The following is a 27,393-nucleotide window of genomic DNA, read 5'->3' on the forward strand; positions in this document are numbered from 1 at the left end:
AAAATGATTCTTTGAGTTCCATACTCTTGCTCTTGTTAAGTGTATTGTTTTGTTTATTTTTTTTAAATGTACTTATTTTTTATTATTTATTTATTGCTTTGTTCAGAAAAGTTTGCAGAGATGACTCAGTGTGAGTGTAATTCCTCGCTGGGTCAGATTCTGTATGCTCCACTCTCATTTAGTAATCTCAGAAGGATGTATGAAATACATTTTCCTCCTCCAGGACACCTGGCAAGTAACTGACAGCAAGAAAATGATTCCTGGTTTGTGTGATCAGTTCTCACAAACATGAGAATGTTTAAAATCTCTATGATCATGTTAAGGTTTGTGTGAACTGCAGGGATTTATTTACCTAATTTACTTTATTTGTAACCATTTCTTCCAACCAAGACAAACGTCTATTTCACAAATCAGAGTTCACAAAGAAAAGAAAATGCTGCACATAACAACCACAATAAATATACACATCGATTTTTTTTATTATGCTTTAATGCTTATCATTTCTTTACACAGTTGTGCATTCACTTTCCAACACCAAGTATTTTTCTCTGTGTGTAAATAATTCTGAAATCAATGTCAAATCATTTCAGAATAAAGATGCAGGATGTGTGATCAGTTTACAAAAGGCATGAGGGGGGCGTCTTTGGTTTGGTGCTGCTCTACACCGCTCAGTGATGGAGATACTTGGTACCCCACCAAGGGTTGGTTGACACTCAGATGATCGTAGTCCTCTCCAACATCAACCTGCAGGAAAACAGAGGAAAATTGTGCGTCTAAACAAACACATTCATCTGGATCTTGTGTTGCTGAACAGTGAAGATCTTCTACCATCAGGGGTGTTTAACTGGTGTTTACTGTCCTGTCATGACTTTAACATGACATTAGGTTCAACTGGATGTCACAATTAATTCAACATGAATATTATACAAAGACACATCCAAGACTTTCAAATGTTTTTTTCTTCAAATATCACAATATTATGTACCTTGATAAGGTAGTTTGTTCCTCCAGCCATAATCTGAATCCTGTATTTAACTGCTGTGTATACCCTGTATTTCTTGCCTGTCTGTTTCTCCACTTGGTCCTTCACCTGTGTGTGAATGGAATAAAACATGATGTAAATCCAGACTGAAATACAGACCAGAGAGTTGTGTGTGGAGGTTGTGAAGAATAAAGGTAGATTGAAGTTCACCTGATCACAAATCTTCTGAGTTCCCTCAGTGGCGTCCTTTGTCTCACTCCATTTTCCCATACCCGTAGCCATTGTCACAAGGTCTGTTGAAGTTAACAGAGGAGTCGACTGTCTGCTTCTACGTGTCTCAAGTGTGGACTTGTTGCAGAAATGTTGAGTGACATAAGTTTTCTTAAATTGCATCTTGCAGCAACATTTAATGGCCATATTTGCCCATTAAGTCTTAATGGGGACAATTACTAAATTCTGTTTGCATACTTTAGGGTCATAACTCAGTTGCTGCATAAAATCTGATAATGATTTATTGAAGTGGCCGTATCTGACAACAAATCTAAATCCCCTTTATGTCCTACAGAGCTGACACTGTTTTCATTACATGCACTGAATTGTGACAAATGTTTCCCCCATTGCAACCTGTGGTCAATTCAGAAGTCCACCACTCTGTATTGTTCAGAACATGCAATATCAATTAGCATCTATAGCTCCACAAGTCTTCATCCAATTGCTACCAACACTGACAGACATTCTTTGGATATTAGACATCAAGTGTTTCAGAGGATGATCAGATAAGTCAAATGGTGACTCTGCAATGACATTCAGTGTCAACACTAGATCTGTTTCACCAAATTTTTGATCAAACATCACCAAAATATGTGAAAATACACCTGACACCAACCGTGGTGTGTGATTTTTGTCAGAATGTTATCACCAACATTTTCACTGTTGTAAGCGTTTTAAGTTTAATTCGACAAAAATGCCAGAGCTTTACACGTGAGGTCATTGCCTCAACTTGTGAGAAGGTGTATGAACAACCATGTCTCCCCATTCACAAAGTCAGTAAGTCATTCTGTCTGCAGATAAAAAGGTACTGGCTTTGAATCCCCAGCAGGCCAAGTCATTTATGCATGTGATATGTTTTCAAGTGTTCATTGAGGTCATGTCAAGTCAGAGATTGCACTCTGCTTGGACCCCGTCATTGCTGCTGTAAACTATACGCAGTACAGTTTATTCTCTCTTACAAACCAACATGTGGCCCAAAGAGTTAATTCAGTGTCAATTAACCAACTCTGTAATTTGTCACCTGGTAATGAATTTAAGTCCAGATGCTGTTAAGAGTGTTGTTTGTTTACTGGCATTTACTGACCCAGTGTAACTTCTGTATTATTAACTCAAACTCCTCACCACTCCTTTCAAGGTCACTGAAAGATTCCCACAGCAACACAACAAAATAGTTTCAGCTACAGGCCTGTCCTTGAGATTGATATGAGATGACTGAGCAGAACGTTTCCAAATCACTGTTCGTTAATCATTGTTCATTAAACATTGTCAGTTAAGTACTTGAGCGGTAATTCTTTGGAAGTAGCTGGCACTGTCACAATGCTTGACAAACAACCACCCACACCACAGATCATGGGAAACATTATCAGTTCAAATCTCAACTTTTTGTTGTTTAGTTTTCATTTTGTTGTAGAGTCTCACAAAAACTTCCTCGCTTCTGATATTTAAAGCAACGTTTTTAGGCTGTTTTCCAATGTTCTTTCAATAAGAATAGTGTGAAGAGAGAAGTACTTTTACAAGAGTAAAGTATTCCAGTACTTACTTCTTTCCTGAGTTTAAGCTCCTAAAACTAAGAGAAATGGGCTTCGACTGTCTTCAATCCCCAAACGAACACAATGATTTTGACTGCCCTTACCCTCCGTTATTACCACCACTGAGAGGCCCACCTGTACTGTGGATGTTTACACTTAGTGAATCAAACAGAAGTGTTCATGGCTGAGCCCAATAGCAAGTTTGTCCTGTTTTTTTTAAACCATGATTTTTTTCCCTACCAATTTAAAACACTCACCACTGTATCCTATGAGACATTAGAGGCTGTGAGATTTTATTGCTGTTTGACAGATTACTGTGTGGATTGCTGTCATGCAGGGCCCCTGGTTTCATGGTGGTTCATTGGAAATAAAATCAGTAACATCAGGTTGGATGTGGTGATCCTGGTGTGGATGTGTTATGAATATTTCACCTACTTTGGTCAGTGAGAGGTTATTAATAATGAGTTGTATCCTCATGCTATTGTTTTTAATCAGGGACCATGTTTAACAATAGAAAACTATATAAAAACACCTGTTTATGAACTCTCACACAGCTCCATCCATTTATTCATTCATTCATTTTAATTGGTTTATCCTGGGCAGGGTCATGGGGGCAGCAGGTTGAGCAAAGTGGTGAGCTTCAGACGCCTCTCCCCCCGGCAATGTTTTCCAGCTCCTCCTGGGAGATCCTGAGGCATTCTCAGGCCAGATGAGATATATGAGATGAGATTAGATGAGATTAGATGAGATGAGATGAGATGAGATGAGATGAGATGAGATGAGATGAGATGACATGTTAGAACCACATCAACTGGTGCCTTTTGACACAAAGGAGCAGCGGCTTTACTCTGAACTCCTTACTTTATCTGGAAGGCTGATTCCAGCCATCCTACGGGGGAAACTCATTTCAGCCGATTGTATCCATGATCTCATTCTCTTGGTCACTACCCAAAGTTCTTGGGGCATTCAGTAACTCTCTCCCAACCCAGAGGGGGCAATCCACCACAGAGAACAGGTATGTCTCTGGGGGGAGCAGCAGATATATGGTCTAAAAGTGCAAAAAGTGCAAAAGGTCTAACAGTGTCCACCATTCCTTACTGCATCTGGGAAAAAGCTGTTCTTCAGCCTGGTTGTCCTTGCCTGGATGCTACGCAGCCACCTGCCTGAGGGGAGAGGGTCAAACAGTCCATGTGCGGGGTGGGTAGAGTCCCTCATGATGGCACTCGCTCTGTCCTTGCATCTGATGGTGTAGATGGATGACAGAGGTGGCAAGCTGCAGCCAATGATCCTCTGTGCAGAGGTGACCACCTGCTGTAGTGCCTGCTTCTCTGCCACTGTGCAGCTGCAGTACCACACGGTGATGCAGGAAGTGAGGATGCTCTCCACCACACACCTGTAGAAGGACTTGAGGATGTCTGTCTTCAAGCCTGCCCTTTTCAGTTTCCTCAGGAAATACAGGCGTTGATGGGCCTTCTTAATAATGTTGGTCGAGTTATCCTGCCAGGTGAGGCTGTTGGAGAGGTGCATTCCCAGATATTTGAAAGTATGGACACAGCTGTGTTATCAATTAAAAGAGGGCGGGGAGGAGGGCCTTTCTTGAGAAAGCCCACTATCAACTCGTTGGTCTTCTTTGTATTCAGGATGAGGTTATTTTCCTCACACCACAGCCTCAGTCCACTCACCTCCTGCCTGTACGCAGTCTCATCCCTGTTGCTGACAAGTCCTAGCACTGCTGTGTCGTCCACAAACTTTACTATGATATTGCTGTCATAGTGTTCTCTGCAGTTGTGGGTGAGCAGTGTGTAGAGCAGTGGGCTGAGTACACAGCCCTGAGGAGAACCGGTGTTGAGGGTTATGGGCGAGGACGTGGTGTTGTTAATCCTGACTGTCTGGGGTCTGTTGGTGAGGAAATCCAAAATCCAGTTGCAGAGTGATGGGGCTAATCTGAGTGCTGACAATTTATTTACCATGTACCTGTGGAATAATAGTATTAAAGGCAGAACTATGTTGATGGCCTTCTTGATGTGTGTCATTACCAGCCTCTCAAATGATTTCATTACTATCGGGGTTAGGGCAACAGGCCAATAGTCACTGAGGCAGGATACTGTCTGAGGGATGATGGTAGAGGTTTCGAGGCTTGTTGGGACAATGGCCTACGACAGGGAGATATTGAAGAGGTCACTCAAGACCCCTGAAAGTTGGCCTGCACAGTCCTTGAGGACGCGGCCTGGAATTCCGTCAAGGCCGGCTGCTTTGCGAGGGTTTATCCTCTGCAGTGTGAGTATCACCTCCCTTTCTGTCACACTGAGTAGGGGTTCCTCTGGCAAGGATGTCAGCCTGGTGGTAGTGGTGTTGTTGGAGGCCTTGAAGCGGACATAGGAGGAGTTCAGGGCATTAGGCAAAGGTGCATTGCGCATTTTTCTTGCTGTAATCCGTAATGCATTTGATGCCTCTCCACATGCTCCAAGGGTCATTTGAGGTGAAGTGCCCCTAGATCTTAACAGCATAATCTGATTTTGCCCTCTTTATTCCCGTCTTCAGGCTCCGTTGTGCCGCCCTGAGTACTTACCAATCCCCTTCCCTCAATGCCGCATCCTGCACCTTCAAAAGAGAACGCACATCTGCATTCAGCCATGGTTTCTGGTGGTTTTAGTGATAGTCACATCTTCCACACACTTCCTGATATATGCCAGGACTGATGCTGTATATTCTTCCAGGCAGAACCGGCCCAAGGCATAAGCCAACTAAGCACCTGCTTAGGGCCCCATAACCAGTAGGGGGCCCCCAAGAGCAATTAACTTAAAAAAAGAAAAAATAATTATTTTTTTCCACGTGTGAGTGATGACGACGAATATATTATCAAATGTATGCTGTTGTATAAAAAGACAAAATTATGTTAACAGAGTGTAGTTTCCTACTGTCTCTCTGCTCTAAATGTCAGAGCTCCACTAGTAAGGTGTGCATCCAGCCGTGCAGTTTGCACTGCGCATCCAAGGAGCTAGGAGCAGGTGGAAGGCCTAATAATGTTGCAACAAAGGACACACCCTTCAGGGACAGAAAAACGAAAAGGAAGAAAGAGGAAGAGGAGAAAAAAAAACGTTAAGATAAAGGTATGTTTGCATGTCTTGGTAATGTAACGTTTGGTGTCAAGGAGATTTTGAAAAGTTTCCTCAAATTAGGAAAGTCCTTAATTATTGTTGATATTTTGTTCCAACTACGTTAGCCTATACAGTGGTGGAAAAAAGTTTTCGGACACCCCATGCATTTGTGAAATATTGCATTAAGAATCACTCTTAGGTTTTCAAGTGCAATTTCTTTCAGTACAGTCACAGCCAAAATACTAAATAAATCCTAAAAAAGCCATTAAAAACTTAAAATTGATTGGTTTCATGAAAATACATAAGAAATTTTGAGTATTGGGTCATTTTGGTACCAGTGATGAAGGTCGTTCTTTTTATTAAAAGACACAATTTTTGTTGCCAAGCTTTGTGTCTATATAAAGCCAGCACATTTGAAAGTTCTTCAGACACAAAAATGGCTAAAACAAGGAACCTAACGCAGGAAACACGCCTGAAGATAAAGATTCTCAGCCAGGAAGGGTACAGCTGCCGCCAGATAGCCAGGAAGTGCAGATGCAGTCCTTCAGCAGTTGGATACACTCTGCAGAAATACAGACGAACCAACAGCTTGGAAGACAAACCAAGATCTGGGTGTCCAAGGGTTTCTTCAGCAAGAAATGACCGCATCCTGATCCGCATGTGCAGGCAAAACCGCCAAATGACATCACAGGAGCTTCAGCAGCCGTGGTCAAACCAAACTGGTGTCCAGTGTTCCACCCGCACTGTACGTGGCCGACTTTTAGATCATGGCTTAAGGTCCTAGAAAGCTATCAAGAAGCCCCTGATCAATGAGAGACAGAGGTTAGCCCGGCGTCGCTGGGACCAGGCACACAAGACCTGGACAGCCAGGAATTGGAAGAAGATTTTGTGGTCAGATGAGTCCAGTTTCCAGCTTTATCTTCCTCCTACTAATGTGAGGGTACGCAGAAGGCCAGGCGAAGCATTATCTCCAGCATGTACAGTACCTACTGTCAAGCATGGTGGAGGCAGTATCATGGTTTGGGGATGCATGAGTGCTGCTGGTGTTGGTCATCTCACTGTCTGTGATGGCACATTGAACTCTACCAAGTATTGTACCATTCTCGAAACCCACATGCTCCCTTCTGCGCGTGCACTGTTCCGTCGAGGTAAAAACTGGATGTTTCAACAAGATACTGCCCCTTGCCACACATCCAAGGCCAGTAGAACTTGGCTGCAGGAGCACAGTATCCAGGTCTTAGAGTGGCCAGCTCAATCCCTGGACATGAGCCCCATTGAAAATCTGTGGTGGATTATCAAAAGGTCTGTTTCAAAACATAAACCAAAGAATTTAGAAGAATTAAAAGCAGTAATTCAAGAAGAATGGGACCAGATTACCCCTCAACAGTGTGAAAGGCTCGTGGGGAACATGCCAGCCAGGATTAGAGCTCTACTACGTGCCAGTGGCAGGACTACTAAATATTAATTTGATGATGTGATGGTTTATTTATTTTTTGTTCAGTTTTGAACACATTCTCTGTTATTTGTTGACTTTGATACCGACAATGTTAAGAACTGACATATTGAAACTGTCAAGAATTTAGTTTTGTTAGTTTTTCTTGTAAACAATAAACAAAAAAATATAATTTGTATTTGTTTGTATCTGTCTAATGCAGCCACACCTTTTGAAACACAAAAAAGATTTTTCCACAAATATTTCATGATAATATTTGAGATTGTGTAAAATTTTAAGGGTGTCCAAAAACTTTTTTCCACCACTGTAATAGCAAATTAGCTAGCTAATGTTAGTTCAAAACTACAGAAACTTCTCTTTTAACTGGAAGGTTAGATAGCTTACTATTTATGCTAACGTTTTTGTGTAATAGCATACTTTGAATAAGTAATTCTCGGTGTATATATAGGCTATATATATATTCTGGGTCGCTTTTGGGCATCAAAACAACATTTTTGATAACGTTTGATAGCAAATGGTTAATAACAACTAACATTAATTACAAACGTGGTGACGTTTGCTAGCGATATGTTTTTGCATTAATGAATTAACTTAGTTAACTTACAGTTTGAGATATGTTGTATGCTGCAGAGCATAGTAATTTATGTGAGTAAATAAACATATTCCTTTTACATCAACTCCCTGTTATGCTCATAAGTTAAATGAAACTTCCCCAGGAGCACTGTTAAAGTATTTTGGAGGAGGCACTGACTCAGCCCAGGGGCAGTCCACCTCCTCAGGCTCAGCCAAGGCTAATGAAACAGGTGAGGTAAAAACTGTCACCATATATATTTAATTTCTAGTCAAATTATCTCATTAAGATATACTAATATAACAAGACATAATCATATGACAAGGGGGGACATGTTTTTCATCTTAGGTCCATCTCCATCCTCCACTCCATCCACTGTGCCCACTGTCTCCTCTGTGTCTGCTGCAACCTCAGCTCTACCTGGTAAGTTAACAACAAAACAGCCTTTGTAATTGCTCAGTGTACTGCAGAACATTCTGAGATGAATAATTTTTAATATAAGATATAATCATACGAGGGCGGCACGGTGGTGTGGTGGTTAGCACTCTTGCCTCACAGCAAGAGGGTTGCCGGTTCGATCCCGGGCGTGGGAGCCCTTCTGTGTGGAGTTTGCATGTTCTCCCCGTGTCAGCGTGGGTTCTCTCCGGGCACTCCAGCTTCCTCCCACAGTCCAAAGACATGCAGATTGGGGACTAGGTTAATTGGTAACTCTAAATTGTCCGTAGGTGTGAATGGTTGTTTGTCTCTATGTGTCAGCCCTGCGATAGTCTGGCGACCTGTCCAGGGTGTACCCTGCCTCTCGCCCGATGTAGCTGGGATAGGCTCCAGCCCCCCCGCGACCCTCAAGAGGATGAAGCGGTTAGAAGATGAATGAATGAATGAATGAATGAATGAATAATCATATGAAAAGGGACATGTTTTTAGACAAATGCATATTATTTCAAAACTTCTCAAGCAATTTTCAGTTGTTCCACTGGTAGATTGTTTTCGTATTACAAGCTATAGCTGTACTATTTTACTTAGTAATAAGCAGCATAATTTTCTAGTGTAATATAACATCTAACATGACTAGCTTTTGTTGTTGTTTTTCATCTTAGGTCCATCTCCATCCTTTGCTCCATCCACTGTGCCCACTATCCCCTCTGTGTTGCAGTATATTTAAAAGAAGAAATAATAAAGCAGATTGTGTTTACAGTAAATGACTGGTTTATTTTGTTACTTTTAGTTGGCCTAGATGACATTCGGTATCCCACTTAGTACTATATCACTTTGAATACTAAGTGTAAATCAACCCCAGGCTGCTCTTGTGGCTGAATTTGCTACCATTTCAGATTAAAAACCATAAATGGGTAAAACATGCCAGGCTGCTCTTTGAGGTTTTATGTATTGAATCTCTGTGTGGCCAGTAGGGGGAGTTGCTGACTTTGCCAAATATTAATTGAAAGATTTTTCAGCAAGTTTGCAAATCTGTTGTCTGCTTCCATGGCCTTAATCACTGTGAATTACAATCTAACGACAACAAAAAGTTCTCACATGTAGTTTTACAAGTGATGACAGAGTAGAACATGAAATGACTTACAGTAGGTGTGTGAATGATCAATAATCAGTATTATTGGCAGTAATAGAGGGCCCCAAAATCAAATTTTCCTTAGGGCCCCATGGAGCCTTGGGCCGGCCCTGCTTCCAGGTTCACATCACCATCCACTGCTACTGCATCTTTGAACATCTGCCAGTCTGTGGTTTCGAAACAGTCCTGGAGCATAGCGACAGCCTCGTTTGGCCACACTGTGATGGTCTTCTGGGTGGCTTTCTTGCTCTGTAACACAGGGCAGTATGCAGGGGCCAGCATAATGGAGATGTGATCCGCTGAGCCAAGGTGGGGGCATGGAAAAGCTCTGTATGTCTTACATCTGTTTGTATACACTTTGTCAAGTGTATTGTTGCCCCGAGTGGCAATGGTGAGGTGTTGAGGGAATGTTGGGAGTGTGTCTTGCAGATTGCCGTGATTAAAGTCACCCGCAACCACGTATGCAACCACGGGTGATCTAAGCCAATTCCTCTCCAAATGAAGAGTGTGTTTCAGCTGCAGATGTCTCACATCTCTCAGCTTAGTGGTGTTTGGAGCCCTCCTGTGTTACAAACAGGATTTACTTTGGTCTGATCCTCTCTGATCTGAGCTGTTTGATGAGTGTCGGGTTTTTAACTGTCTTTTTCTTTCTCTCTTCATGCAGCTGTCCCACCACCTCAGATGTCTGGGACAGGACTTGATCGCCAGATGTTGCTTGGTGGGCCTCCATAATATGTTTACCGAAAATAGTGTGGTATTGTGATATTCATGGACAGGATCTCATGATGCAGGCATGGGGAGGGAGGGGTTTGGTTTGGGGACGTCAGGATTGCATCTGCTCTTTGCAGATGATGTGACCTCCAACAGGCAATGGGGTGGTTCGCAGTTGAGTGTGGAGTGGTCAGGATGAGAGTCAGCACATCTAAGTCTGAGGCCATGCACCCTAAAATCCAATCTTATAATTTAAGTAGTACTATAAATATGTATATTATACTACAAAAACCCTAAAAAAAAAAAAAAAGTACTGAGGCAGGAGCCTGGTAATGTTAAACAAGTAATACTTAAAAAAAAAAAAAAAACACTAAAAAGCAAAAGCTCATGCTGGCTGCTAGATTCTCTAGGTATATACTGCATTTATTTATTTAATTATTATTCCACTGAGATTTGAGTACTGTATTTCATTCAGCATGTATATGATGAATGACAAATAAAGCAACCTCGAACCTCGAAAGCACAAAAACAAAACATTTTTTCACTTTTATTTGACATTTATTTCACTTTACTTCACAGAAACAGTGTCCCAGTTACTAATCTGCCAAACTCACTGTGGACAGATTTCATAGGGACTGTTTCTTCAGCAGAAAACTGATCACAGCCACCGCAAGGTCTGTGGATTATCCAGAAGAACTAGGACATCATTGCTTTAAAGACACACAATTTTACACATTAAGGTAAATCAAGTTCAGTTTACTCGTCATGGGAAATACTACTCAGCCTGTGAAAACAGCTGTATCATTTCTTCTGTAGCTGTAAACATTCACTTTAAAGATGATGATGCATTTTAAGTGAGTGTTATTCCCTCAGTTTACCCAGAGGACCTCTACTCTGCAGGGAGAAGAAGCTGTGTTTTACCTGGCTGGTTGTCATTGCCCTCCCTTGGTCAAATAATCTGCTGTTATGGACTTCAGTTTCACTGCTTCGCCGATGACATTCAGCTCCACATCTCCACCAAAGCCATCACTCCTGCCACTCACTCTACCCTTACATGAAAGTCACCTATCAAACACAGTGTGATCTGATCTCCTGAGCATTAGGGGCCTTTCTCAAGGGCCTCTCGGTGATGGAAATAAGGGATGGGCAGGGTGCTCAGATTCATCCTGTTGGTAAGGAGATCGAAGCCCATTTCTCCTAGTTTTAGGAGCTTGAAATCATGGAATATTTTACTCTTGTAAAAGTACTTCACACTTGTACTATTCTTATTGAAAGAACATTGGAAAACTATGGGGTGCCGTTTGTAAAGTGGCTCACACTGAAAATAACATCAACATTTTGCAACATTTAGCTTCAAACAATGTTTAAAAAAGTGTTGTGAATTTTTTAACGTCACCTTTTACCACATTTACAGCAATATTTGTTAACTTAGAAATATATTAAATAGTTAAATCTAAATGCTAAATCTAAATCTAAATCTAAATGTTAAATCTAAATATTAAATCTAAATCTAAATGTTAAATGCTAAATGCTAAATATAAATTTAAATCTAAATGTTAAATCCAAATATTAAATCTAAATCTAAATGTTAAATCTAACTGCTAAATCTAAATCTAAATATTAAATCTAAATGCTAAATCTAAATCTAAATCTAACTGCTAAATCTAAATCTAAATATTAAATCTAAATGCTAAATCTAAATCTAAATGTTAAATCTAAATCTAAATGTTAAATCTAACTGCTAAATCTAAATCTAAATATTAAATCTAAATCTAAATATTAAATCTAAATCTAAATGTTAAATGCTAAATATAAATTTAAATCTAAATATTAAATCTAAATCTAAATGTTAAATGCTAAATGCTAAATATAAATTTAAATCTAAATGTTAAATCCAAATATTAAATCTAAATCTAAATGTTAAATCTAACTGCTAAATCTAAATCTAAATATTAAATCTAAATGCTAAATCTAAATCTAAATCTAACTGCTAAATCTAAATCTAAATATTAAATCTAAATGCTAAATCTAAATCTAAATCTAAATGTTAAATCTAAATGCTAAATATAAATCTAAATCTAAATGTTAAATCTAAATATTAAATCTAAATCTAAATGTTAAATGCTAAATGCTAAATATAAATTTAAATCTAAATGTTAAATCCAAATATTAAATCTAAATCTAAATGTTAAATCTAACTACTAAATCTAAATCTAAATATTAAATCTAAATGCTAAATCTAAATCTAAATCTAAATGTTCAATCTAAATATTAAATCTAAATCTAAATTTTAAATCTAAGCTGAATCTAAATCTAAATGTTAAATGTTAAATCTAAATGTTCTGGGTGAAACTAAATATTTAGCTAAATGCAAATTCACACTGCCGGTCACCGGAAGTACCAAAATAAAAGCTCGAGATGGTCAGACTGTGTTTATAGAATCAAATAATGAATTAAAACCAACTTATCAGGGGAAATGGACACTTGAACATACATTAGCATGATAATAACTACCTAAAATAACAAAAAACATGTTTAGAGAAATTTTATTTGACGTGTACTTTGAGTTGTTAGAGTCCCTTCAGAGGGAATCATCTTGTTGTTTACAAATACTTCTGGGTAGAAAACCAGCAGAGTTTAGCTACACACACACACACACACACACACACACACACACACACACACATATATATATGAATATCTCACATTTTTCACGTCACTATATCACTGTTTAGACTAATCTGGTGTTTGTAAAGTCTATAAACACAATGATTGAACAAACATTACTATTTCTGTGTGCATGTTTTGTAAATAACTAGCTAACCGTTAGCTGTTAGCCCCGTTAGTGGTGTCTGTAATGACTCATTGGGCTCTAGTTTCTCAGACCGGGCGAGGGGGAGGCGCAGCGCACCTGCACTTCGCCAACTGGGTGTGGCCAGGCAGATTTTGTGCAGCTACTCCTCTTTCCCACCTCCGTCCCTCCTACTTGCGCAAGTCGGAAAGAGGGAGGAGAGAAGGCGTGGAGTGGGTTTTACATACATCACACCAATTAAATGAGCCCCTCTCCTTGCCCTTAAATGTGCCGCGCAAAGGCGTAATGAGAGTTTACTCAATTCGCCATGGCAGAAGAGAGCAGCAGCGTCAGATGGCCAAACTTCTTCCAGGAGGGTTAGTGGTTAGGGTCAATAGGGACGGAGATTGTGTAGGTCCCCAAGGAGGGGCACAATCGGCACCGGCACAGGTTGTTCACTTTAAAAAAGATGATGCAGTTATTAATTCTTATTTCCCTTTCTGATGTTCTAAGAATTATATTCATATAGACCCTCTGTACATACCCTCCTAAAACAACTCCTATATGCCCAGGAAAAAATTTTTTAAAAATTAAAACTGCAAAAAAAGACAAATTAAGCTATACAAAAAAGAAAAAAAAACAAAAACAAAAAAAAACAAAATTACAGGAAGCTCGAGGAGAGGTCAAAAGGTCACTTGGGGCACCACAATCCCACTATATCGAATCTATTATTGAAGAGGATTAGAAACCCATACCCAAAATCTGCAACATTGGCAACAGCAACAGAATTCTAAAAAGGATTTATTAAGGAAGAGAAATAACAATAATAATTAACCCGATCCCCCGTTTCCATTCCTCCATCCTTAAAAGTAAAGGTCAAAGGTTAGGTAAAAAAAAAAAATAAAAAAAAAAGGGGGGGGGGGGATGGTTAGGTTAAGGGTAAGAAAGGAGAGGGAAAGGAATATAATTAAAATAAATACACCTCCTTAATTAGGTTTAGACATCTCTCAATTCTTATTAGGGTTAGGTACTATGATAAGAGATCCAAAACTGAGAAATTGTTCATCTTTTAAATTCAGATATATAGAGAGAAACCAACAACCGAGGGGGAGCCCTAAAATTAGGATAAGGAAAAATAATTAAGTAAAAAAAAAAAAATAAAAAAATAATAATTAAATAAAATAAAGGGAGGCAATAAAGTTGAAAGAAAAAAAAAGAAAAGGAAAAGAGATGAGTAAATTAATTAAATAAATCCCTTCCCTTAGGTTTAGGTGTCTCTCAATCTTATTAGGGTTAGGTATTAAGTAAAAATTCAAAACCCAGAAATCATTCATCATTTAAGTTTAGATATGTAAAGAGAGACCCACAGTCGAGGGGAGGCCTAAAAATAAAATAAGGGGAAGTGAAAAGGTTAATGAAGGGAAATGGTTAGGTTAAGGGAAAGGATGGAAGGGGGAGAAAAGTAATTAAGTAAAATTAATCAAGCCTCCTCCATTAGGTTTAGGCATCTCCCAGTCTTATTAAGGTTAGGCATTAAAGATAGAAAATCAAAACCCAAAAATTATTTATTATTTAGGTTTAGACATATGGAGAGAGGCCGACAACAGAGGGGAGGCCTCGCAAATAGAATGAGGGGAAAAAATTGGGTTAAGGGAAAAAAAAGGGAAAGGGGAAAAGGTGAACTTAAATCCAACTCAATCCAAAATCCAATTCAAATTAAGTTAAATATAATTTAATATAATTCAATTTAAATTAATTAAATTAATAAATCTCCCAACAATAAATTTCTATGTTCCCCAGCCTAATATTATTATTTTATATTATTTTATATTATATTTTTATTATTATATTATATTATATTATATTATATTATATTATATTATATTATATATATATATTTTTTTTTTTAATTAGAAATTTAGGTGTAAATACCAAGAAGTTGACTAGCAATCGAGGGGAGGCCTGCAGGCCGCCTGAGACCAATTTCAAAGACAAATATAATCACCAAATCCTCCAATATAATATACATAAGGAATTAATGATGAAAAGCATGCATCTCAAACATATTAATTTATATATAAAACAAAAAAAAAAACAAAAAAAAAAAAAAAGAGGAAGAAAATATATACAAATATTTACATACTTCAAAATATAAATCAAAATTGAGAGCAAAAGATCAAATCATGCAGGTAAAGAGGCCCTTAGGCCTCCTCCTCATAGTGGCCGTCCGTTCTGATCACACTTAAAACCAAAATTCGGCTTTTGTAGAAAAAATTGAGAAAAGCATTAAAAATACTTTTCATTATTGGGGGGTGTTGAACGGGGGGAACGATCAGTCACCGAACTAAGTAAAACACATAAATATATAATAAATCATATAAAACACAAACAAGACAAAAAATAAGTGCTGTAGTTATAAGTGCTGAAATTCATGCAATAAATCAAACCCACACAACAAAAATCAAAAGGAAATTTTTAGGACTCTCTCGTTTAACTGACTGCAAATCAAAAAGCCTTAATTTAGAAAATAAAGGCAAATCTGATAATATCTACAGTTAAAGAAGTAGAAAGTGTTTCAAATTAGAAACACTACATAGAAAACAAGAGAAAATATAATTTCATGAAAATCAATAAATAAGTGAATACAAAAAATAATAAAAGAGAACAAAAATAGAACTCGGTGGCGACCTATCCCTCCGAAACAACATTCAAGTCCCCTTAATGAGCAAAAGGCTGGGGAAGAAGAAAGAAGAAATTTTTAAATACTTCAAAACAAGGACATCCCTTATCTCCCCTAAATGTAACCCCAAGGAAACGGGAGGATCAGGCATCCAGGAAATCAAAACCAAAATAATCCTATAATATAAATAAAATTTAAAATGGCAACGAACACCATAAGTGCCAAATTAGGGCCTTTCATTTAGGCCCACAGGAAAGATGGTGTTTAATTGGAGGTTAGGGTTAGGTTAATGTCAGGTCATTTCAGAATAAAGAAGCAGAGCATTTTAACATGAGACTGCAGACTGTAAGTGTTTAACTGTTGAAACAGGCTGTGTGATCAGTTGGTGAAAGGTACGAGGGGGTCGTCTTTGGTTTTGTGCTGCTCGACACCACTGAATATCCGCACCGTATCGATTATAGGCATAAATACTTGGACAACTCTCAGATGAATATAGTCTGCTCCTCCAACATGAACCTGCATGAGAGAGGATAACTGCAAGTCAAAAGAAATATAGGCCTATTCATCTGGATCTTGTGTTGCTGAACAGTGAAGATCTTCTACCATCACAGATCTGGTGTTTACTGTCCTGCCATAAATTTGACATGACATTAGGTTCAACTGGATGTCACAGTTAATTCAGCTTGTATATCACTGACAGAGATACACCTGAGTGCTTCACACTTTGTTTTTTCATATGTCACAAAATTATTTACCTTGATGAGGAAGAGTTCCTTTCCCACATTGTGACGGTATTTAACTGCTTTGAATTCTCGGTATTTCTTGCCTGTCTGTTTCTCCACTTGGCCCTTCACCTGTGTGTGAATGGAATAAAACATGATATAAATCCAGACTGAAATGCAGACCAGAGAGTTGTGTGTGGAGGTTGTGAAGAATAAAGGTAGACTGAAGCTCACCTCATCACAAATCCTCTGAGTTTTCTCAGTGGCGTTCTTTGTCTCACTCCATTCAGGCTTGTCATGATGGTGAGCCATCGTCACAGAGTCTGTTGACGTTAACAGAGAAGTCAGCGGTCTGCTTTTATGTGGCTCAAGAGTTTGAACTGTTTATCACACATGCATGTATTTATACACAGTAACCACCCCTGGGTACACCTGACAGGTGGCTCCACTATATGTTGGGTGGAGCTGCATGTGTAACCACAACCCTCACATGATAATGATCAGTGTTTTTCTTCTCTGATGAATTCCTCTCTAAATTCTAGTTGAATTATTAAAAAAGAAATCAATGTTTCAAAGAGTTCAGACTTTCATTGTGTCGTCCAGATGCAAAATTCAAAGGTTAATATTGTTTTGATGCCAAATGATGCAGCATTAAGGCAGGACTCCATCCTGCTCAAGTGTGGTGACCTGCTGAACTAACACATCCACAGTGGGGCTGATACTGAGTAGTATTCATCTCACACATTAACATTTCATTCAAATGAACAATGTCCAAGTCTTCTTTAAACAAGTGTTTATTATTTCTGTCTCAACAAAGTAATTTCCTCATAGTCTCCACTTTCATATGAACCAAAATGATGTTGCATGTAATCAGAAACTCCACATGTAATGAGTTTTATAAATCTGTTCATCTGAACATCAAAGACTGCCAGAAATCTCATTTTCTGTTGCTTCATTTAAAATATTGATTCTTTAAAATAAAACACTCAACTTGTTGCTGACTGTGTCCATCCCTTTATGACCACAGTGTACCCATCTTCTGATGGCTACTTCCAGCAGGATAACGCACCATGTCACAAAGCTCAAATCATCTCAAACTGGTTTCTTGAACATGACAATGAGTTCACTGTACTCCAGTGGCCTCCACAGTCATCAGATCTCAATCCAATAGAGCACCTTTGGGATGTGGTGGAATGGGAGATTCTCATCGTGTGATGTCATCATGATGTCATCATGTCAATATGGACCAGAATCTCTGAGAAATGTTTCCAGCACCTTGTAGAGTTTATGTCACCAAGAATTGAGGCAGTTCTGAAGGCAAAAGGGGTCCAACCTGGTACTAGCAAGGTGTACCTAATAAAGTGGCTGATGTGTGTGTGTGTGTGTGTGTGTGTGTGTGTGTGTGTGTGTGTGTGTACATGTATGTAAAAATAATTTACTTTGATGAGGAAGTTTTCCTTTGCCACAAGCTGATTCCTGTCATCAGTCGTGGATGAAGTATCAGACCTCAGTATCTCACCAGAAAATGACTTTAGTAAAAGTTAAAGTCACCAATTAAAATATTACTTGAGTAAAAGTCTTAAACCTTTGCTCACTGGGCCTCTGGCTCAGTATTTCTCTGCAACTAAAGACTTATATGGAAAAGTCTTGTCTAAAGTTGAAGGTAATACCGGAGATTTACTGCACCGGTGTAAGCATCAGTATAGATGCCAGTGAGTCAGATTAAATGAGAGAATAAAATGGAGTAAATAATAGATTTTAAATGTTACACTTTCAGAGTGAATATTCGTTTGAAATTATGTAGTTTCAGCACAAAACCTTTAGTAAACCGAAAAGCAACAGCTGAACATTACATATGCATAGACAGATGTTAATAAAGTGAAGACAAACATATTTATAAAGAGAGAAATGTTTTGGTAGAATCTTTATATTGTTTTTTTAGGTACATTTGTGCACCCTGTTTGGCTCTCTGTTTGGGGGGAAGATGACCTTTTTTCCAAAATATTCTTATTAAAGTTTCCAAAAGGAAAAACAAGCAAAACATATAAAAAAGAAACTTTTGAAATTGGTGCTAGAGAACCAGAGAAAACAGAGAACAAGAACTGTTTTGCTAAAGAGGGAGAAAACCTACAACTACTAGAGAGCACTGCGCCGCACCAGACCTATAAACGCTCCCGTTGGTGGGTGATGTAATGAAACGTGATTGAAAAAAAGAAAATGGCGGCTGGCTGGCAAGAAACGGTCTCATTCAAGTAGGAACAACGCAGGTGAAACTAATGTGTTTTCATTGAAGGACAGTGAATAAACGATTGTCAAAGGAGCAAAGACAACAGCTGGGTGGAAGTTAGATACTATTTCACTGCAAGATTAAAAAGTTGCATTTATCTCATTTGTATGTGATTTTTATTTTTTATTTTTTATTTATTTTTTAATAACCCACATGCAAGCAGCAGCTGGCCCATCTGGGTGGAGCTACAGTACAGGTGTGGTCAGTGTTGCTCATCCTTTGTGAATTACTTGCAACACTTCCCAAAAATTGCATGTTTCAAATTGTGTAATTTAGACTGTGAATGTCTGGAGCAGCAGGCACAAACAGCTCTGATTACACCATTGTTTACTATCGGGTCAGCACCAAACAGCTGATAGACAACTTAGTGAGTGGCTGATGAACATAGTGGAGCATTTAGCAGATAACAAACCGGATTGTTATTAAGAGTAGGTGAAGACCAAAACAGAGCAAAAAATAATGAATATTGCATTTTGGGTCTGAGAGCTTGTTTAATCCCAGAAGTACAAGAAGGTCAGGCTGGTCACTTACAGGTCATTCAACTTCCTCACTCAGTATGTATATTGTGTAAGGTTGTGTTCACTCTCCCGTTTTTTGCGTCATTACTACAGAAATATGTAGATTAGGCAAGAAATCCTCCTCCACATCGCTCGTTAGAATTACTCAACAGTTAGGGAGAGAGTTTTGGTCAGTACAGTTGCAACATCAGAACCATTTTGGGTGAAGCTCAGTTGAAGGATTCATCTTTGACATGGAAATTCATTTGGTTTTATAGTAAACAGACTGAAGTAGAGATGCACACTGCACCACTGAAACATGCAATAATGGTGACTAATCAGAACTATGTGGACACAAATGTTCACAGAGGTCAGTTTGATTTCAACTTCATTCAAAGGAAGTTTTGGGTTTTCACTGTATAAATCTATGGGATCATTATCTTAATGTGTGACAACAGAACCAAAAAATACCAGACTTTACTTGAAACAAGGTACAGGACACAGGAAGTCTGTCCAAAATCCAACAGAGACTCCAAGAAAGACAAAGCAGAGGCGGAGTCAACAGAACATAAAATTGCAAAAGTTAAATGAGAATATTGACACCTGCCTGATGCCTTACTAGTTGCCTGGCAACCTTACGAACAGACTTCACTGTGTAGGTGGATTTAGCTCAAGGACAGAACCAGGCTGGCTGTTTCGCTGTTTCCAGTGTTTATGCTGGGCTAAGCTAAGCTAAGCTAATCAGCGTCTGCCTGCATTATAATATCTACATTCAACACATTCTCATCTCAACTCATCAAATACCATCGCTTTGACAGTGGACCTATAAGTGTATAAATATGACATGCTACAGGTACCCATCCGTGCATCAGTTTTGGATGTTCAGGAATGGGGTGTCAGTTTACGTTTGTTGCACGTCCTTTTTAAACACACTTTTTGTACAGTGTCTGCTCATTACCTGCATAGAGTCCCAAATTACGGTCGGCAAAACACTTCATTTTTAGGTTTCTTTCCGTAAGTTCCGTAAGACTTCTGCCAGCTGCACGAGACAATCAGAAGTGTTTAATTTGAAACCTCCAATTTTGGGAAGTGCCACAGACAACTGAAATTAGGGAGTAATTCAAGAAGGGTGAGTAACACTGACCACACATACTGGATACTGTAGCTCCACGCAGAACATCGGCCATTAAGACCACTTTGCAGTCTGTATCCAGAGGCAGTTACACAGTATAAATATGCTGATAACCAACTGAAAATACAACTCTTCTGATTCGTACGGCAGACATTTGACTCCTCTGTTAACATCAACAGACCTTGTGACAATGGCCAACAAGCCCGGAGGATGGAGTGAGACAATGGACACCACTGAGGAAATTCAGTGGATTTGTGAACAGGTGAGCTTCAGTCTAGCTTTATTCTTCACGACCTCCACACACAACTCTCTGGTCTGTATTTCAGTCTGGATTTACATCATGTTTTATTCCATTCACACACAGGCAAAGGACCAAGTGAAGGCTTTCACTGGCGAGAACTATGTGGTATTCACAGCAATTAAATACAGGAGTCAGGTTGTGGCTGGAGAGAACTTCCTCTGCTGTGATATTTGACAAAAAATTAATTCAAGTATACAAGTTGAATTAATTGTGACATCCAGTTGAACCTAATGTCATATTAAAGCCATGGCAGGACAGTAAACACCAGTTAAACACATCTGTGAATGCAGAAGATCTTCACTGTTCAGCAACACAAGATCCAGATGAATATATTTGTTGAAACGCACAATTTTCCCCTCTTTTCCTGCAGGTTGATGTTGGAGAGGACTACCATCATCTGAGTGTCCATCGCGTATATTCTTGTGACGGACATCGGATTGTGCTGCGTGGTGTTGAGCAGCACAGAACCAAAGACTACCCCCTCGTACCTTTCACCAACTGATCACACAACCTGTTTCAACAGTTAAACACTTACAGGCTGCAGTCTCATGTTAAAATGCTCTGCTTCTTTATTCTGAAATGACTTGACACTGATTTTAAATGTATTAATACTTACAGATAAAGATATTTGGTGTTGGGAAACAGCAGGTTAAATGCATTTCCTTCTAAAGAAATAATAAAAGATTAAAGCATTAAGAAATGATAATTATTTCTTGTTGTTCTTATGTGCAGCATTTGCTTTTTTTATTCTAAAGTCTGATTTCTAAAATAGATGTTGTCTTGGATGGAAGAAATGGTTACAAATACATTCAGAGGGGAAATAGTCTAAATCCCTTTAGTTCATACAAACCGAAACACAGACATAAAGATTTTTAACCATGTCATGTTGTGAGATCTGATCACACAAACCAGGAAACTTTCTTACTGTCAGTTACTTGACATCAAAAATGTATTTCATACATACTTCTGAGATTACTAAATGAGAGTGGAGCGTAAAGAATCTGACCCAACGAGGAAATACACTCACACTGAGTCCTCTCTGCAAACGTTTCTGACATAAACAAGCTCTCTTAACTGAGTTGCTGCAGTCTGATATAAAAAAACTCAGCTCCTTTATCTCAGAGTTATTACACACTATAAATAATATTCCTTGATAATGTAGTTATATGAAGTTGTGTGTGTGTTAAAAGGTGAGGATATTCAGTGTTGAGAGGGAGGAAGTCGAGTGTTTCTGCAACTTCTCCCTCTCTGCAAACTTTTCTGGCATTAAGCTCTTTTAAAGATATAATCTGTGTTTTCAGAGAAGTTCATCTGGCAGTCAAGAACTGTACCAAGATATTTGAAGGTTTCCACAGTTTCAACAAGTTGGCCATCAAGTGAAACTGGTTGTGTTCTCAGGTCTTGCTTTGTACAAATAACCAGCTCCTTTGTTTTGGGCACATTGATTTCTAGGTGGCTATTTTGACACCATGCTTCAAGGGCCTTAGCGTGGGCAAGATAGGAGGCCTCACCAGAGGGGTTGGTTTTCTGTAACAGGCCAGCTAAGGCCATGTCATCTGCATATTTAATCAATTTAAAATTACAATCATTAAGCACAAATTCATTTGTAAAAAGGGAAAAGAGCAAAGGTGATAGAACACTGGACGGCAAGACAGAAAATCTCTGATCCAAAGAATCAGGCCCTTATCAACATTAAGATGAGACAGCCTTTTCAAAAGAATATGTAGCTTCATAGAATTAAAGGCTGCGCTGAAGTCTAAATAGGATCCTAGCATATCCTTTAGGAAACGTATCTCAGAGTTATTACACATTATATGTAATGATCCTTGATAATGCAGTTGTATGAAGTTCTGTGTGTGTTAACAGGTGAGGATATTCAGTGTTGAGAGGGAGGAAGTTGAGTGTTTTATTTTAGAGAGTCAATATTTTAAATAAAGCAACAGAAAATGAGATTTCGGGGTGTTGGTGGCTTAGTGGATAGAGAAGGCACCCCATGTACAAGGCTGTTGCCACAGCGGCCCGGGTTTGAGTCCAGCCTGTGGCCCTTTGCTGCATGTCTCTCCCCCTTTCACACTTAACTGTCCTGTCCATTAAAGGCAAAAAATGCCCCAAAAAATATCTTTAAAAAAAAAGAAAATGAGATTTCTGGCAGTTGTTGCTTTTATTCTTGATGTTCAGATGAACAGATTTGTGAAACTCATTACATGTGGAGTTTCTGATTACATGCAACATCATTTGGTTCATATGAAAGTGGTCAAAATGATGTATGGACTATGAGGAAATAACTTTGTTGAGACAGATATGATATACACTTGTTTAAAGAAGACCTGGACATTGTTCATTTGAATAAAATGTTAATGTGTGAGATGAATACTACTCAGTATCAGCCCCACTGTGGATGTGTTAGTTCAGCAGGTCACCACACTTGAGCAGGATGGAGTCCTGCCTTAATGCTGCATCATTTGGCATCAAAACAATATTAACCTTTGAATTTTGCATCTGGACGACACAATGAAAGTCTGAACTCTTTGAAACATTGATTTCTTTTTTAATAATTCAACTAGAATTAAGAGAGGAATTCATCAGAGAGGGAAAAAAAGCTGATCATTATCATATGAGGGTTGTGGCTACACATGCAGCTCCACCCAACATATAGTGGAGCCACCTGTCAAGTGTACCCAGGGGTGGTTACTGTGTATAAATACATGCATGTGTGATAAACAGTTCAAACTCTTGAGACACGTAAAAGCAGACCTCTGACTTCTCTGTTAACTTCAATGGACTCTGTGACGATGGCTCACCATCATGACAAGCTTGAATGGAGTGAGACAGAGGACGCCACTGAAGAAACTCAGAGGATTTGTAATCAGGTGAGCTTTAGTCTACCTTTATTCTTCACAACCTCCACACACAACTCTCTGGTCTGCATTTCAGTCTGGATTTATATCATGTTTTATTCCATTCACACACAGGTGAAGGGCCAAGTGGAGAAACAGACAGGCGAGAACTACGGGGAATTCAAAGCAGTTAAATACCGTGAGAATGTGGGAAAGGAACTCTTCCTCATCAAGGTAAATAATTTTGTGACATATGAAAAAACAAAGTGTGAAGCACTCAGGTGTATCTCTGTCAGTGATATACAAGCTGAATTAATTGTGGCATCCAGTTGAACCTAATGTCATGTCAAATTCATGGCAGGACAGTAAACACCAGATCTGTGATGGTAGAAGATCTTCACTGTTCAGCAACACAAGATCCAGATGAATAGGCCTATATTTCTTTTGACTTGCAGTTATCCTCTCTCATGCAGGTTCATGTTGGAGGAGCAGACTATATTCATCTGAGAGTCATCCAGTTCATTTGGTTTCTCCGCTGTGTGCCGCAGAAAGTGGACATACTAAGCGGTGTCGAGCAGCACAAGACCAAAGACGACCCCCTCGTGCCTTTTAAAATCTGATCACACAACCTGTTTCAACAGTTAAACACTTACAGGCTGCAGTCTCATGTTAAAATGCTCTGCTTCTTTATTCTGAAATGATTTGACTTCAGTTTTGAATGTATTAACACACAGAGAGAAAGATAATAGATGTTGGGGGAATAGAGAGTTCAATGCACTGCCTTCTCATGAATCAATAAAGATTAAAGCATTTTAAAAACTCTATATATTTCTTGTGGTTCTTATATGCAGCATTTGCTTTTCTTTATTAAGTCTGATTTCTAAAATATGTGTTGTCTTGGCTGGAAGAAATGGTTACGAATAAATTAAAAAGGTAACAAATAATCCCTGTAGTTCACACAAACGTTAACACAGACATAAAGAGTTTGCACTCTCTCATGTTGTGAGTCCTGACAGCTCTGTCACCTAGCATTAATGTTGGTATGTTACTAAACTGTTTGCTTAATTCCTTAATTCTTTTGGCAACATTATTGCTGCCTGGATCATGTTCACAGGCAGCAAATCTTCCAGGTCAGCAACACTCATGTCTAAGGTTTAGGCATCAAATGCAAAGCGCATCAAGGTTGGGAATGATCTGATCACACAAACCAGGAGACAATCTCTTGCTGTCAGTTACTTGCCAGGTGTCCTGGAGGAGGAAAATTAATTTCATACATACTTCTGAGATTACTAAATGAGAGTGGAGCGTACAGAATCTGACCCAACGAGGAAATACACTCACACTGAGTCCTCTCTGCAAACTTTTCTGACATAAACAAGCTCTCTTAACTGAGTTGCTGCAGTCTGATATAAAAAACTCAGCTCCTTTATCTCAGCGTTATTACACACTATAAAGTATATTGCTTTAAGATGCAGTTATATGAAGTTCTGTGTGTGTTAACAGGTGAGGATATTCAGTGTTGAGAGGGAGGAAGTTTTATTTGTTTTATTTTAGAGAATCAATATTTTAAATGAAGCAACAGAAAATGAAATTTCTGGCAGTTGTTGCTTTTATTCTTTGATGTTCAGATGAACAGATTTGTGAAACTCATCATATTCAACTGTCAAAGTCCACTGACAAATATATATATTTTCTTACAGTGTTTGACAAGTTGGGATAAGATTACATTGCTTGAGGCGGTGTTTACGTTGTCTGCAGATGTCTCAGCTTGGTGGTGTTTGGAGCCCTCCAGTGTCACAAACAAGACTTACAGGCTGGTCCTTTTTTTGCTCTCTCTTCAGTTCCTCAGATGTTTGGGTCATACAGCACTTGATAGCTTTGTGTCTGGTCAGATTGGCCTCCGTCATCATTTTAACTACAACCATCAAAGCAATGAGTTGAAGGTCACAAAAAACATGTATGTTGAGCTGCAGTACATAACATTTTTTTAATTCATACCATATTGGCCACTGGGATAAACTATAAGCAAGACTATTTTTCCATCAGACAGCAACAATGATTTTACCTTGTTGAGCCCAAGAAAGAGCTGCTGGTCTGCTGCTGCTTCAATCAGTTAGTTCGTTTGTGTTATTGTGAGACTTCGGTGAATCCGAACTGACCCTTTCAATTAATCAGAAGGAGCCTATATGTGAGGAGTGGATGCACAAACTTCCAACAAATAGAGCCATATACATTTTAGTCTGAGCACAGTCGAAAACTGTTTGCATCCTAACACCTGTACTTACTGGGATGAACTTAAATATCATGGCTTGTCTCAGCCATGACGTAAGCCACCTAGTGGCATAGTGGGATAATACATTTCACACAAATCAAACATACACCCATCAGCCGAAACATTAAAACCACTGACAGGTGAAGTGAATAACTTTGATTATTTTGTTCCAGTTCATTGCTCTGCTGGGAAACCTTTGGTTCTGGCATTCATGTGGATACCACCTGACATGTTCCACCCACTCAAACACCATTGCAGACCAAGTACCCCCCCTCAACAGTACTCCCTAATGGCAGTGGTCCCCCAGCAGGAAAAAGCAGCATGCCACACTGCAAACATCACTCAGGAGTGGCCCAAGGAATGTGACAAAGGCCTCCAAACTCCCCAGATCCCAATCTGAATGAGCATCTGTGGCACAACCCACTAGACTAAATGGATCTGCCGCCAACACACTGGTGCCAGACACTGCAGGACACTCGCGATCCTGTGTCCATGCCTCGACAGGTCAGAGCTAAGTCCCATCCAAGGAGGCCCCACCTTGGATTGGGGCACATCTGGGGTACCACACAAGAATCCTTGAGCAGATTGGGACCTGGGAAATTTAGAAGCCAGGTTGACACCTTGAGCTTTTTGTTACGCTCCACAGGCCATTTCTAATGGTTTTAATGTTTTGGCTGATGGGTGTATGTCTCCAACAAAGCTTAACAGCTGTCAGATCATATGTTTGGCCAATAAAGGGAAATGATGCCCATGTCATTTTCCATTGTCACAGTGTTATGGACACAGCTGCTTGGCAGCAGATGCCCAACTTTGTGTGTCAGAATATTTCTTCCTTTTATATATTCAGTAGGCTACACTTTGAAAATCATTATTTCCTCCCATATGTAATTTGTCAGTATCCTACAGGGGGAAAAACATTATGTAGACACTTAATGGAGCAGGAGTCTCAAGAAATTGTGTCACCTTTAAAAACAAAAGTGACTTAATCAAATTAGCTTTCAAAGTAACATTAGAGCTACAAAGGCTACAAAGAACTGCAGAGCCAAGCATCAAGTATCTTATTCATTTATTTCATTTGTTAATAGGAACCAAAATCATGCAGCATGTGATTAACAAAGAGGAACTGTAGTCACAAGATGATACTGACAAGGATGTGACTGATGTGTGAAGTCCAGAGATACACAAATACTGCTGACACACAGCAGGTTTAGTTAAAGCACCAAATGTTGTTTGCAGTTGTTTGATCACATTATCAGGGCTGAGATAATTTAATTTAAATGACTTCTAATTTAATCATTGTGGCATAAGCACGGAAAGAATCATCAGAAAATAGAGGCAGAAATTTGCAGGGACAATTTAGCCAGAAAGGTCCACAGTTAAGATTGTGTAAGAGCACTTGGGTGCAGAATATAAATGTAATTGTGTATTTTTACATGTGTGTTGAGTATGTAGCCTATAGCAGAATAATTATAGACCAATGAGCAGAGGTTCATAAAGAGGTTGGGAGATACACCTTTAAAGGAAATGTATAAAGAGATAATAAAAACAATACAATTTAGAATATGAAAAAGTGAACTTGCAATTAATTGTGGATTAAAACTTCATATTTGTCATGAGTTCATTCAGTGATTAACTGCTGTAACGTTCCTTGTCATCAAGTTCAGGGTTCACCTCCTGTGCAGTGGGTGTGATT

General features: G+C 38.9%; 2 protein-coding genes across 2 annotated transcripts; one reads left to right on the plus strand and one right to left on the minus strand.

The window, feature by feature from the left end:
- Positions 1–455: 455 nt before the first annotated feature.
- On the minus strand, positions 456–1,321 carry LOC125882194 (cystatin-B-like). Its single transcript, XM_049565930.1, has 3 exons — positions 1,193–1,321; positions 986–1,090; positions 456–744 (listed from the first exon to the last, which is right to left on the minus strand). The coding sequence occupies exons 1-3, from the start codon at positions 1,262–1,264 to the stop codon at positions 613–615; spliced, it is 309 nt and encodes a 102-aa protein (XP_049421887.1). The 5' UTR covers positions 1,265–1,321; the 3' UTR covers positions 456–612.
- A 21,989-nt stretch (positions 1,322–23,310) lies between these two features.
- LOC125882189 (leukocyte cysteine proteinase inhibitor 1-like) lies at positions 23,311–24,252 on the plus strand. The gene is made up of 3 exons (XM_049565921.1): positions 23,311–23,461; positions 23,564–23,662; positions 23,902–24,252. The coding sequence occupies exons 1-3, from the start codon at positions 23,369–23,371 to the stop codon at positions 24,046–24,048; spliced, it is 339 nt and encodes a 112-aa protein (XP_049421878.1). The 5' UTR covers positions 23,311–23,368; the 3' UTR covers positions 24,049–24,252.
- Positions 24,253–27,393: the final 3,141 nt, after the last annotated feature.

Source organism: Epinephelus fuscoguttatus, linkage group LG21, assembly GCF_011397635.1.
Source record: "Epinephelus fuscoguttatus linkage group LG21, E.fuscoguttatus.final_Chr_v1".
Lineage (NCBI taxonomy): Eukaryota > Metazoa > Chordata > Actinopteri > Perciformes > Serranidae > Epinephelus > Epinephelus fuscoguttatus.